The following is a 13831-nucleotide window of genomic DNA, read 5'->3' on the forward strand; positions in this document are numbered from 1 at the left end:
TGCATCTAAACTGAAAGTATTAGTATGGAGTCATGATCTATTTTAATATTTAAAAAACTTACATTTCCTAGATCCATCTACTGAAAAGCACTAGAAACAACAACAAATTCAGTATTAGGAAGCAATCTTAATATTATATGGTTTTTTACAGTAACTTATTTTTATAATATGTTGTTTTTAAACTTCTTTTTTTTTTTTGAGATGAAGTTTCACTCTTGTCACCCAGGCTGGAGTGCAATGGTGCGATCTTGGTTCACTGCAACCTCCGCCTCCCAGGTTCAAGCGATTCTCCTGTCTCAGCCTCCCGAGTAGCTGGGATTATAAGCGTGCACCACCACGCCTGGCTAATTTTTAAATTTTTAGTAGAGACAGGGTTTCACCATGTTGGCCAGGCTGATCTCGAACTCCTGACCTCAGGTGATCAGCCGCCTCGGCGTCCCAAAGTGTTGGGATTACAGGCATGAGCCATCATGCCCAGCCTGGTTTTTGAATTTCTATACAATCAAGCTTTAAGGTCATTAGTCTGCCCAGAGAACTTACTCACTCACTGTCATTGGGTCTTAAATACCTGAGCTTACCAGAAACCTGACCATCCAGTAAGTGGAGTATTAATATACATAGATAACTCACCAATTTATCCTTCTCCTCTTGGGCTTTTTCCTTTGTTTCATTTAATTGCTGTTTCAGTTTTTCAATCTGTTGAAAATCAAAATACAGGGTCAGGAAGATAAAGAAACTGCTCTATGTCTACCTTTATTGAGTAGACTAGTTTCACACAATACTAAAACCAATATGGCAAAAGAGGTGAGTGAGGTGGAAAGAGAAGAGGGGACAGGAAATTTCCCATACCTTCAACCTGCTATTGCCAGCTTCTAAAACCTGGCTATCATTAGAAGTACCTGGGCAACTTTTTTTGTGTGTGTGGTTAAAAATAAAAGCAACATTAATACCAGCCTGACCAACATGGAGAAACCCTGTCTCTACTAAAATCACAAAATTAGCCGGGTGTGGTGGCGCATGCCTGTAATCCCAGCTACTCAGGAGGCTGAGGCAGGAGAATCGCTTGAACCCGGGAGGCGAAGTTGCAGTGAGCCGAGATCACACCATTGCACTCCAACCTGGGCAACAAGAGTGAAACTCCATCTCAAATAAATAAATAAATAAATACAACATTAAATTTACCATCTTAACCATTTTAAACATATAGTTCAGTAGTGTCAAGTATATTCACATTGTTGTGCAACAAATCTCTAGAACTTTTCATCTTACAAACTAAAACTATACTCAATAAATCCTAATTTCCCCTTACCTCTCCCCAGCCCTTGGCAACCATCCTCTACTTTCTGTTTCTATAATTTTGACAACTTTGGATACTTCATGAGTGGAATCATACATTATTTTCCCTTTGGTGACTGGTTTATTTCATTAAGCATAATATCCTTGAGGTTCATTCATGTCATAGGATGTGACAGGATTTCCTTTAAGGCTGCATAATATTGTACCACATGCATATACCTTTTCTTTATCCATTCATCCATCGATGGATAATTTGGGTTGCTTCCACCTCTTGGCTATTGTGAATAGTGCTGCAATGAATATGGGCATGCAAATATCTCTTCAAGATCCTGCTTTGGGCCGGGCATGGTGGCTCATGCCTGTAATCTCAGTAATTTGGGAGGCCAAGGTGGGTAGACTGCTTGAGCTCAAGAATTTGAGACCAGCCTGGGCAACATGGGAAAATCCTATCTCTATAAAGAAAAAAAACATTAGCCAGGTGTGGTGGCGAGCACCTGTAATCCCAGCTACAGCCTGGGAGGTGAAGGTTGCAGTGGGCCAAGATCGTACCACTGCACTCCAGCCTGGGTGACAGAGTGAGACCTTGTCTCAACAACAACAAAAATCCTGCTTTAAATTGTTTTGGATATATTAAATATACCCAGAAGTGAGATTGGTATTTCTATTTTTAATCTTTTGAGGAACTTCCATACTGTTTTCCACAATGGCTACAACATCATACAGTGCCATCACCACTGCACAAGCGTTCTAACACCTCCGCGTCCTTGTCAATACTTATTTTCTGCTTTTTTGGTAGTAGCCATCCTAATGGGTGTGAGGTGGTATCTTGTTGTAGTTTTTATTTACATTTCTCTTATCTGGGTAACTGTTTTTTTGTTTTTTTTTTTTTGAGATGGAATCTCTGTCGCCCAGGCTGGAGTGGAATGGCACAATCTTGGCTCAATGCAACCTCTGTCTCCCAGGTTCAACTGACTCTTTTGCCTCGGCCTCCCGAGTAGCTGGGACTACAAGCGCACACCACCACACCTGGCTAATTTTTGTAGTTTTAGTAGAGACAGGGTTTCATCATATGGCCAGGCTGGTCTTGAACTCCTGACCTCGTGATCTGCCTGCCTTGGGCTCCCAAAGTGCTGGGATTACAGGCATGAGCCACTGCGCCCAGCCTTATCTGGGTAATTTTTTAAAAGTTTCTTTTTTCTTTTCTTTTTTTTTTTTTTTTTTTTTTTTGAGACAGGAGTTTTACTCTTGTTGCCCAGGCTGGAGTGCAATGGCGCAATCTCGGCTCACTGCAACCTCCATCTCCCGAGTTCAAGCGATTCTCCTGCCTCAGCCTCCCAAGTAGCTGGGATTACACGCATGTGCCACCACGCCTGGCTAATTTTATATTTTTAGTAGAGATGGGGTTTCTCCATGTTGGTCAGGCTGGTCTCGAACTCCTGACCTCAGGTGATCCACTGGCCTCGGCCTCCCAAAGTGCTGGGATTACAGGCATGAGCCACCACGTCTGACCCAAAAAGTTTCTTTTTTAAAATAATTTTTAAAAATAGAGATGGAGTCGGCCGGGTGTGGTGGCCCAAGCCTGTAATCCCAGCACTTTGGGAGGCCGAGACAGGTGGATCACCTGAGGTCAGGAGTTTAAGACCAGCCTGGCCAACATGGTGAAACCCTGTTTCTACTAAAAATACAAAATTTAGTTGGGCGTGGTGGTGCACGCCTGTAATCCCAGCTACTCAGGAGACTGAGGCAGGAGAATCGCTTGAACCTGGGAGGTGGAAGTTACGGTGAGCCGAGATTGCATCATTGTACTCCAGCCTGGGTGACAGAGCAAGACTCTTCTAAAAAAAAAAAAAAAAAATAGAGATGGAGTCTTGCCATGTTGCTCAGGCTGGTCTCAAAGTTATGGGCTCAAGTGATCCTCCTGCCTTGGCCTAAGTGCTGGGATTATAGGCGTGAGCCATAGCACCTACCCAAGACAAGTTTCAAGAAGAGTACAAAAAATTCCCATACTATTCACCTATATACATTAATTTTGCTGCATTTGCTTTCCCTCTTTCTATTTGTGTGTGTGTGTGTGTGTGTGTGTGTGTGTGTGTGTGTGTGTGTGTATTTCTTTAGTGGTAAAGGGTAATGTCAAGATGACCTTTTACCCCAAAAGACTTCAGTATCTATTTCCTTATTTCTTTTTCTTTTTTTTTTTTTTTGAGACGGAGTCTCGCTCTGTCGCCCAGGCTGGACTGCAGTGGCGCAGTCTTGGCTCACTGCAACCTACGCCTCCTGGGCTCAAGCAATTCTCCTGCCTCTGCCTCCCAAGTAGCTGGGACTATAGGCATGCGCCACCATGCTTGGCTAATTTTTTGCATTTTTTGTAGATACGGGGTTTCACCATGTTGGCCAGGCTGGTCTCGAACTTCTGACCTCAGGTGATCCACCAGCCTCAGCCTCCCAAAGTGCTAGGATTACAGGCATGAGCCGCTGTGCCTGGCCATTCAGTATCTATTTTTGAAGAAAAAGGGCATTCCCTTTTACAAGCACTATAAAATTATAAAGATCAGGAAGTCTAACATTACTATTATGTAATATATACTCTATATTTAAATTCTGCTACAATTATCCCAATAATGTCCTTTATTGCAATTTTTTATTTTTCTTGTCTACAATACAACCCTTGATCATATGTTGCATTTATGTGTCATGTGTCTTAGACCCCTTTAATCTGGAACAGTTTCTTGGTCTTTGTTTTTAAATTTACTTTTTAAAAAGAATACTGGCCAGGGTTGGGCTTAGCTGATGCTTCTTCATGAGTAGATTCAGGTTGTATGTTTTTGGTAGGCTATATAGTACCTAAGTGATGATGTATCCATTTCAGTACATCACATCATTAGGTGATTGATGCTAATTTTAACCAGTTGGTTAAGGTTGTGTCTGCCCACTTTCTCCACCTAAAAGTTATTATTTTTTCTTGTAATTATTAAGTAATTTGTGGGAAGATCTTTTGAGACTATGCAATTATCCTCCTCATCAAACTTTCGCCCAGTAGGTTTTAGCATCCATTGATGATTCTTGACTGATTCAGTTATTACTATGATGCCAAATGGTGATTTTTCTAACTCCATCACTCCTTGGAAATTTATTAATTGGCATGCTACTGCAAAAAAAAAAAAAAAAAAAAAGTCGGGCAAGGTGCCTCATGGCTGTAATCCCAACACTTTGGGAAGCTGAGGCGGGTGGATCACCTGAAGCCAGGAGTTCGAGACCAACCTGGCCAGCATAGTGAAACGCTGTCTCTACTACAAATACAAAAATTAGCCAGGCGGGGTGGTGGCACACCTGTAGTCTCAGCTACTCAGGAGGCTGAGGCAGGAGAATCCTTTGAACCCAGTGGAGGTTGCAGTGAGCCAAGACTGCACCACTGCACTCCAGCCTGGGTGACAGAGCGACACTCTGTCTCAAAAAAAAAAAAAAAAAAAAAAAGGCTTCCTTTCTCCCTTATTTATTAATGTATGTGTTTATTAGTAGCATACACTCATGGATTTTTATTTCATTCAATAGGTTATAATCTATTACTGTCATTATTTATTAGGTTAGTGCAAAAGCAACTGCAGTTTTTGCCTTTTTTTTTTTTTTTTTTTTTTTTTTTGAGACGGAGTCTTTCTCTGTTCCCCAGGCTGGAGTGCGGTGGCGCGATCTCGGCTCACTGCAACCTCCATCTCCTGGGTTCACGCCATTCTCCTGCCTCAGCCTCCCGAGTAGCTGGGACCACAGGCGCCCACCAACACGCCCGGCTAATTGTTTTGTATTTTTTAGTAGAGACGGGGTTTCACCGTGTTAGCCAGGATGGTCTCGATCTCCTGACCTCGTGATCCACCCGCCTTGGCCTCCCAAAGTGCTGGGATTACAGGCTTGAGCCACCGCGCCCGGCTTTGCCATTTTTTTTTGAGATGGAGTCTCACTCTGTCCCAGAGGGTGAAGTGCAGTGGCGTGATCTCAGCTCACTGCAACCTCCACTTCCTGGGTTCAAGCGATTCTCCTGTCTCAGCTTCCAGAGTAGCTGGGATTACACGTGCGCACTACCACACCCGGCTAATTTTTGTATTTTTAGTAGAGACAGGGTTTCTTTCGCCATGTTGGCCAGGCTGGTCTTGAACTCCTGACCTCAGGTGATCTGTCCGCCTCGGCCTCCCAAAGTTCTGAGATTACAGGCATGAGCCACTGCACCCAGCCATTTTTGCTATTCTTTATTAGGTTGGTGCAAAAGCAATTGTGGTTTTTGCCATTCTTTTAATGCACCAACCTAATATTTTGATTGTCCCAGATTTGGCCAATGGGAGCCCCTTCAAACAAGGCCATGTCCTTTAAAATTTTTTATTTTCTGGCATAGTAACATATTCCAGACTCTTCTTTTTTTTTTTTGAGATGGAGTTTCACTCTTGTTGCCCAGGCTGGAGTGCAATGGCATGATCTTGGCTCACTGCAACCTCCGCCTCCCGTGTTCAAATGATTCTCCTGCCTCGGCCTCCTGAGTAGCTGGAATTACAGATGCCCACCACCACACCTGGCTAATTTTTGTATTTTCAGTAGAGATGGGGTTTCATCATGTTGGCCAGGCTGGTCTCAAACTGCTGACCTCAGTAATCCACCCGCCTTGGCCTCCCAAAGTGCTGGGATTACAGGCATGAGCCACCGCCCCCAGTCTCTCTCTTTTTTTTTTTTGAGACAGAGTCTCACTCTGTTGCCCAGGCTTGACTGCAGTGGCACAATCTTGGCTCACTGCAACCTCTGCCTCCTGGGTTCAAGCGATTCTCGTGCCTCAACCTCCCAAGCAGCTGGGACTATAGGCAGGCACCACCATGCCTAGCTAATTCTTTGTATTTCTAGTAGAGATGGGGTTTCACTATGTTGGCCAGGATGGTCTCAAACTCCTGGCCTCATGTGATGCACCCCCATCAGCCTCCCAAAGTGCTGGGATTACAGGCATGGGCCACCATGAATAGCCCAGCCTCATCTTTTATATTCCCTGCTCCAGTCCTGAAATCAACCATTTTTCCAAGGAATGCTGGTTTGTTTTAGAAGGGAATCTGAGTAGCTTTTTAAACTAAAGACTTGTTGACATGGTTGTTGACACAAGTGAGATACTATGTACGATGTTTTAGACCACCTTAGGAAAAAATCTAGATATTCTAAAAAATAAACTGAGACAATCTTAAATCACATAAAACAGTGGTGACATTTAGTGAGATTATTTTTTGATTAATTCAGTACAGCATTAAATTCTCTTGAGGAATCTCCTAATTTTGTTCATAATAAAATAGTTTTCAAAACACATTTCATTTCTATTATTTCTATATTAACGTAAGACTATAAACAGTTTAAACAAAGTTTAACATAACATTTTTCTAGTATATAGCAAAATGAGTAACAAAATTATGGGAAAGCTAGTTAATGAGGATATATTTAGTTTACTTTGTTTCTTTCTCCCAAGGTTGTTTCTTTTGCTTTAATGGCAATCCATGATTATACAAACTATCCATTTGTTACTGCCAGATGCTGCCCTTTGATATAAGGAGGCAGATGAGAATCAGGAAATACAAGTGATACTGACGTAGACCAATAACAATGAGCTATTACAAGCCATAAAACAAAGCATCTAAGTAATACATTTGGAAATTATTTCTATGACTGACTAAAAAACTTACTTTAGAACAATACTTTATAGAGGGCAATTTAATAATACCTACTATTAAAAGAGTAATTTTAAAAATAAAAATTGGCCAGGTTTTGTGGCTCATGCATGTAATCCCAACACTTTGGGAGGGTGAGGTGGGTGGATCACTCGAGGCCGGGAGTTCCAGATCAGCCCGGCCAACAACATGCCAAAACCCCGTCCCTACTAAAAATACAAAAAATAAAAAATAAAATAAAGATAGAAATTTCTGGACCAGGTGCTATTGCTCACATCTGTAATGTCAGCACTTTGGGAGGCTGAGCTGGGAGGATTGCTTGAGTCCAGGAGTTCAAGGCTAGCCTGGGCGACATGGCGAAATCCCGTCTCTACAAAAACTACAAAAAAATCAGCCAGGCATGGTGGCTCGTGCTTGCAATCCCAGCACTTTAGGAGGCCAACGTGGGTGGATCGCTTGAGCTCAGGAGTTCAAGACCAGCCTGGGCAACATGGGGAAACCCTGTCTCTACCAAAAATACAAAAAATTAGCCAGGCATGGAGGTGTGTGCCTGTAGTCCCAGCTACTTGGAAGACTGAGGCAGGAGGATCATCTGAGCCCGGAGGTCAATCCTGTGGTGAGCCGTGATCACACTACTGCACTCTAGACCAGGCAATAGAGTGAGATCCTGTCTCAAAAAAAATAATAAATTAATAATAATATGAGACAGAGTTTTGCTCTGATGTCCAGGTTGGACTGCCGTGACATGACCATGGCTCACTGCAGTTTCAACCTCCTGGGCTTAAGTGATCCTCCCGCCTTAGCCTCTTGAGTAGCTGGGACTATAGGCACATGCAGCCATGCCCAGTTAATTTTTTGTATTTTAGTAGAGACGGGGTTTCACTGTGTTGCCCAGGCTGGTCACAAACTCCTGGGCTCAGGCAATCTGCCCACCTCAGCCTCCCAAAGTGGTGGGATTACAGGCGTGAGCCACCACACCCGGCCTCCCTTTTTCTTCCAAATATAAAATGATAGCTTTACTCTCAACACTTTAATAAGGTACAATAAGATACAAGATTCAACTGGCCAAAAATAAAAATAAAAATAAAGATTCAACTTGCTGGGTTCAGAACGTTATCATGGATTATCAGTGAACTGCTTTACAAATTTTTAAAACTAGAAATCAGCATCAAAAAATATACAGATCACATACCATGCTCTTATCCTTAAAATAAAGTAGATCATAAAGTTCCCTTATGATCATCAATCTCTGTTTGCTTCAGACAAGAAAACATGGAACAAGGATTGAAAATAAAAGAGAGCCAATAACCGTAAAACCATTCTGAAAAAGCGTCTTGCTTCAAAGAGAGTTAAGGTCAATTGAAATGTCTTAACTATATGTTAAGATTTCAAGGAATTAAAAATCTTTGAAATATATAACAACATCAGCATCACCATGGAGGTAGTTAATGACGCCAAGGAGGCTTTCTGCCTACCTACCATATTATCTTTCTCCTGATCCTGCTTCTTCAGGTAACTTAATACTGACATTATGTCTTTCTCCATTTTACATTGCTTTTTCTTTAAGTCCTCATTACTTTTTGCCAGTATCCGTGAAGTATCACGATACTCAATCCTAGAGAGTTCTGCGACTTCCAACCTGGCCTCCCAAAGGGAGGCATTGGCCTTGGCTCTGTCCACCACAGATTCATCTGTTTTTATTAACTTCCTGCATGGGAAGAGGACATTGACAGTATGTGACTATTTATACAACTCTAATATGCAGACAGTATATAACTCTACTATATATATTACTATTAAGTTTTTCTTTTTTTATTTGTTTTGCTTGGCATTGCCTGGCACACATGAGCAAATATTGTTGGAAGAATAAGTTAATAAGAAATACATATTCACATTTTTTTTTTTTTTTTTTTTTTTTTTTTTTTTTTTTTGAGACGGAGTCTCGCTCTGTCGCCCAGGCTGGAGTGCAGTGGCGCAATCTCGGCTCACTGCAAGCTCCGCCTCCCGGGTTCACGCCATTCTCCTGCCTCAGCCTCTCTGAGTAGCTGGGACTACAGGCGCCCGCCACCACGCCCGGCTAATTTTTTTGTATTTTTAGTAGAGACGGGGTTTCACCGTGGTCTCGATCTCCTGACCTCGTGATCCGCCCGCCTCGGCCTCCCAAAGTGCTGGGATTACAAGCGTGAGCCACCATGCCCGGCTACATTTTAAAAAAGAAAAAAAAAGAAATACATATTCACTTGTATTCACATAAGAGAATTAAGTAAGTGCCTCTTCCTGGAAGAGGGAAGCCCTGGAGCATAACTTGAAAAGACTGGAAAAACAAAGGGAAAAGACAGGATAAGCCAAACTCATTTCATAAAGCTTTCATATCTTTTTTTTTTCTTTTTGAGACAGGGTCTGGCTGTGTCACTGGGCTGGAGTGCAGTAGCACAATCTCGGCTCCCCAGAACCTCTGCCTCTTGGGCTCAAGCCATCCACCTACCTCAGCCTCCCAAGTAGCTGGGACTACAGGTTCAGGCAACTATGCCCAGCTAATTTTTGTATTTTTTGTAGAAATGAGTTTTCGCCATGTTGCCCAGGCTGGTCTTGAACTCCTGGGCTCAAGTGACTCTCCTACCTCTCAACCTCCCAAAGTGCTGAGATTACAGGTGTGAGCCACTGCATCTGGACAGTTTTTATACCTTTTCATTTACTTATTTGATTCTCCCATATTTATTTATTTTTTTAATAGAGATGGGGTCTCACTATGTTTCCTATGCTAGTCTCCAACTTCTGGGCTAAAGTGTCCTCCCACCCCGGCCTCTCAACGTGCTGAGATTACAGGTGTGAACCAGTGCCCTAGCCTGATTCTCCTGTAGTTAAACTGTCTTTTCTATTCCTACTTACTCAGTGCTGGACTTTGGTTCTCTCCACTGCAAACCCATTATCTCTGTTCGGTTTCTGCATGAGGACACCCATTGGTAGTATAACTGTGATCTCCCACCCACTTCACCCTCCACTTTTGAGGTTTTTTTTTTGGGACAGTCTCACTCTTTCGCCCAGGCTGAAGTGCAGTGGCGCGATATCGGCTCACTGCAAGCTCCGCCACCCGGGTTCACGCCATTCTCCTGCCTCAGCCTCCCAAGTAGCTGGGACTACAGGCGCCCGCCACCACGCCCGGCTAATTTTTTGTATTTTTAGTAGAGACGGGGTTTCACCGTGTTAGCCAGGATGGTGTTTTTGTTTTGTTTTGTTTTGGGCTAGGTCTTGGACAAAAAGTCAAGTCACTAGGGCAAGTATGTTAAATACTTCATCAGCTGGTGCCACAGTTCACCAGACTTTTTTTTTTTGAGACAAGATTTTGCTCTGTCATCCAGGCTGTAGTGCAGTAGCATCACCACAGCTTACTGCAGCCTCAACCTCCCAGGCCCAAACGATCCGCCATCTCAGCCTCCTAAGTAACTGTGACTACAGGCATGAATTAGCATGCCCAACTAATTTTTAATAAAAATTTTTGTAGAGACAGGGTCTTCCTATGTTGTTCAGGCTGGTCTTGAACTCCTGGGCTCAAGTGATCTTCCCCCACTCAGCCTCCCAAAGTACTGGGCATGAGCCACAATGCCCCGCCCACCGGGCTTTAAGGATGCCTGAGAAACCATAATCATTTATATAGAGGTGGAGAGGAAAAAGGATGGATTCAAAGATTAAAGTGGTAAAGGAAGAGATTTTTCTAAGTATTTATTGTATGAGCATTAACAAAACACTCCCCCTTATATATGGTAGGTACCATGATATATAAATATGTACATAATATTTAAGAATATTTCACCTGTATTTGAATTCTAAATATTTCCACACATACGTACATGTGGACCTTTCTATACTGCCACCCTCCACATCCACTTTCCTACCTCTGGTTCTCAGTCCTCTTCCACAGAGGTAATGGGTTTGCAGTGGAGAGAACCAAAGTCTCACTTTCACCTTTTGTTCTCTTCAAATTAAGGCCAGCTCCATTCCCAACCCCCTCAGCCTGTTATAGCTGTTGATGTCCCTTTCTGGCATGATTTAGGCACTAGTGATACACTGTCTCACTATGACCATCCAGGTATCAGGTCCAAGTGGCTCAAAGCACTTGATGCGACCGGGCATGGTGGCTCACGGCTGTCATCCCAGCACTTTGGGAGGCCGAGGCGGGTGGATCACCTAAAGTCAGGAGTTCAAGACCAGCCTGGCCAACATGGTTAAACCCCGTCTCCACTAAAAATAAAAAAATTAGCTGGGCGTGGTGATGGGTGCCTGTAATCCCAGCTACTCAGGAGGCTGAGGCAGGAGAACTGGTTGAACCCAGGAGGCAGAGGTTGCAGTGAGCCCAGATTGTGCCATTGCACTCCAGCCTGGGCAACAAGAGCAAAACTTGGTCTCAAGAAAAAAAAAAAAAGTACTTGATGCAAGAAATTAGACACTCTAATAGGACCACTGATACTCACTGTAGAAAGAAAGCCAGGTTTCTCAAACAATGGGTCATGGAAAATCCAAGGAATAAAAGGTCTCTTACCCTCAGTGTTCCTCATTGTTCAAATGTGTACTGTAGAAGCATGGGCAAAATCTGTAGTTAGTGAGTTCTAGGAATGTGATAAGCCCTTGGCACTTTAAGTGCTAGACTAACTGTGCAGTTATGTAAAAACAAAAAAAACCCACAAAAGAATACTTACATTAATAAATGGGAAGAAAAAAGCCACATATAAGTATGTACATTGGGCTATCGTTTTATTAAAAAATAAAAGAATACTCCAAAATATAGTAGTGTTTATTTTTGGATAATGAGACTACAGGTGATTTTTGTTTTCTCTTTTGGTACTTCCCATGTTTCCCAAACTTTCTGTATTGAGCATGAATTACTCTCTTAAATTACTTTACAAACATCTCAAGTTTGGTGCCTACTCTGTGTTCCCATATATGGTGTTGCTGGACACCACATATGACTCCAACGTGTCCAGAAACCACCGGGGTCCCCCAGTAGGGCTAGTAGCAATCTAGCAGCAACTCCAGGCCTGTAAGGGGTTAGTGCTAGAACATTACCCACCTCAGTGGCTCTGATCAGTTTGGGAAAACCTCAGTAATTATCCAACTTGGTAAAATACTTTAGGTGTCCCCTTTGAACCAAGAGATCTGTGAAAAGGCCCAAGGAACTACTTTATACATCCTCTACACGTTTAAGATCATCTGAACCACATAGTAGAGATCTGCCAGACTATGGACATGGGAGCTGTAATCCTCACAAGCCGGGAGAGCCGGAGAGGGTCCGAGTGTGCCGGCGCGGGGGGCGCCAGGTAGCCAGCCCCAGACCCGAAATCCCGGGCAGGCCCAGGGAGAGGGAACTCTCGGGTGGCTTCTCCTTACGTCGTGTCTTTGCCTTTGCTCTTGCCTTTCTTTTTGTCCTTTCCCTTCGACGGCATCTTGGCTTCCCCAGAGGCTCCGCTGTCGTCGTTGCCCAGCCGCGGCCGCCCTGGCCGGCTCTGTCTTCAAGGGAACCAGGACGCCGAGCTGGCAACGCCCAGCCCGCGCTGCTGACGGCGCGCGGAGAGCGCACGCGCCCGTGACGTAGCCTATGCGCCGCGGCGCGGGGGGCGGGGCGGAGGTCGCGCCGAGGGCGGCGGGCTGCCGCGCCAGGGTGGCGCGCGCGCGGTGAGTGTGCGAGAGTCGGCGGCGCCTGATCCTCTACGTGGGGCCCGGGCTCTGCGGGCGGGAGGCGGGAGCTGGCAGCCCCGGGCGGTAGCGCTCCGTCCTGCGGCCCGGGTGTGTCAGGAGTCGTCGTGGTCGGGGCGCCCTTGCCTCAGAAGGCTGAGATCCCCGCTGGTCCGCCCGACCTGCCGCGGTGGTCTGAGCCGCAGCCCTTTCCCCTGCCGCCCGCGGGTCCCGTTCCTCCCGTGTCTCCACGCCGCAGCCAGCGTGGCCGCGACTACCTTGCCTTCGCCCCCGCTCCGCCTCCGCCGCTCCCGGCACTGCCCGACTCCTTTGGGTTCCATCTCTTTCCTGGCTTTTCACCCTTGCTGATTCTGTAAGGGATAGTGCGGCCCCGGACGTCCCAGGCCAAACGTTTTTTGATAGGCAGTTGAGGACTTTCCCGAGGGCGGTGGTTGGGGGCGAGGCTGCCAGCCTCCCAAGAACAGCAGCACGCCAGGGAGCCGGGCGGGGAGGAGAGTGCTGCCACTGAGGTCCGGAGCAGGGTCCTCGGCCTCACTAGGTCCTGTGTGGCCGATACTTCCCGCCCACGACCGCCCCGCGGGTTTGCATTTGCTAATACCGGTCCGCAGCCGTCTTTCCTGAAAGTTGCATAAAGTTGAAAGCTCTTCAACTTGCCTCCCCGACTCCTGAAATCCCGAATACACCTCTGAAAAGGAGTGTACTCACAAGTATTCTCATTTTTCAATGAGAGTCAGTCAGTGAGTCATGAAGGAAGATACGGTATTCTGAGTGCCAAGCAAATAGGAGATTTGTGGTTGAAGCTCTGCTCTGTTATACTCCATTTCAAATTAAAAAGTTTATTTTAAATGTCATTGTAGATCGTTCGTCACCATTTCTCTAGGGAGGGCTTAATTGGTACACTCCTTCCCGAGGTCTTTGACCTCTAATTACTCCCCTCCGCCTTGTTTCCCACTTGCATAGTTGCTGTTTCTGATTTTCTTTTTCTTCTGAGGGAACATGCCGATTTGGTAATGATAAGCCTTGTAAACTTTTTTTTTTTTTTTCTGAGACAGAGTCTCCTGTCACCCAGGCTGGAGTGCAGTGGGGCATCTCGGCTCCCTGCAACCTCTGCCTCCTTGGTTCAAGCGATTCTTCTGCCTCAACCTCCTCAGTAAGTGGGACTACAGGTG

General features: G+C 44.9%; 2 protein-coding genes across 8 annotated transcripts in view; one reads left to right on the forward strand and one right to left on the reverse strand.

Moving 5' to 3' along the window:
• Positions 1-12546, reverse strand: part of BBOF1 (basal body orientation factor 1) — a 51393-nt gene extending 38847 nt beyond the window's left edge. For 5 of the 6 annotated variants that reach the window (XM_030803800.1, XM_012498065.2, XM_030803798.1 and 2 more), the window contains exons 1-3: positions 12357-12546; positions 8454-8682; positions 631-696 (exon numbers count right to left, since the gene is read on the reverse strand). In XM_030803800.1, coding sequence (XP_030659660.1) covers positions 631-696; positions 8454-8682; positions 12357-12412 — 351 coding nt within the window. In that variant the 5' untranslated portion in view covers positions 12413-12546. The remainder of the gene's footprint in view (positions 1-630; positions 697-8453; positions 8683-12356) is intronic. The other variant, XM_030803801.1, reaches the window with a different exon arrangement.
• A 12-nt stretch (positions 12547-12558) lies between these two features.
• The window catches only part of ENTPD5 (ectonucleoside triphosphate diphosphohydrolase 5 (inactive)), a 50382-nt gene continuing 49109 nt past the window's right edge, over positions 12559-13831 (forward strand). Inside the window, exon 1 of one of the 2 annotated variants that reach the window (XM_003260739.4) lies at positions 12559-12641. The gene's annotated coding sequence lies outside the window, so the exon portion shown is untranslated. The remainder of the gene's footprint in view (positions 12642-13831) is intronic. The other variant, XM_030803819.1, reaches the window with a different exon arrangement.

Source organism: Nomascus leucogenys, chromosome 22a (assembly GCF_006542625.1).
Source record: "Nomascus leucogenys isolate Asia chromosome 22a, Asia_NLE_v1, whole genome shotgun sequence".
Taxonomy (NCBI): Eukaryota; Metazoa; Chordata; class Mammalia; order Primates; family Hylobatidae; genus Nomascus; species Nomascus leucogenys.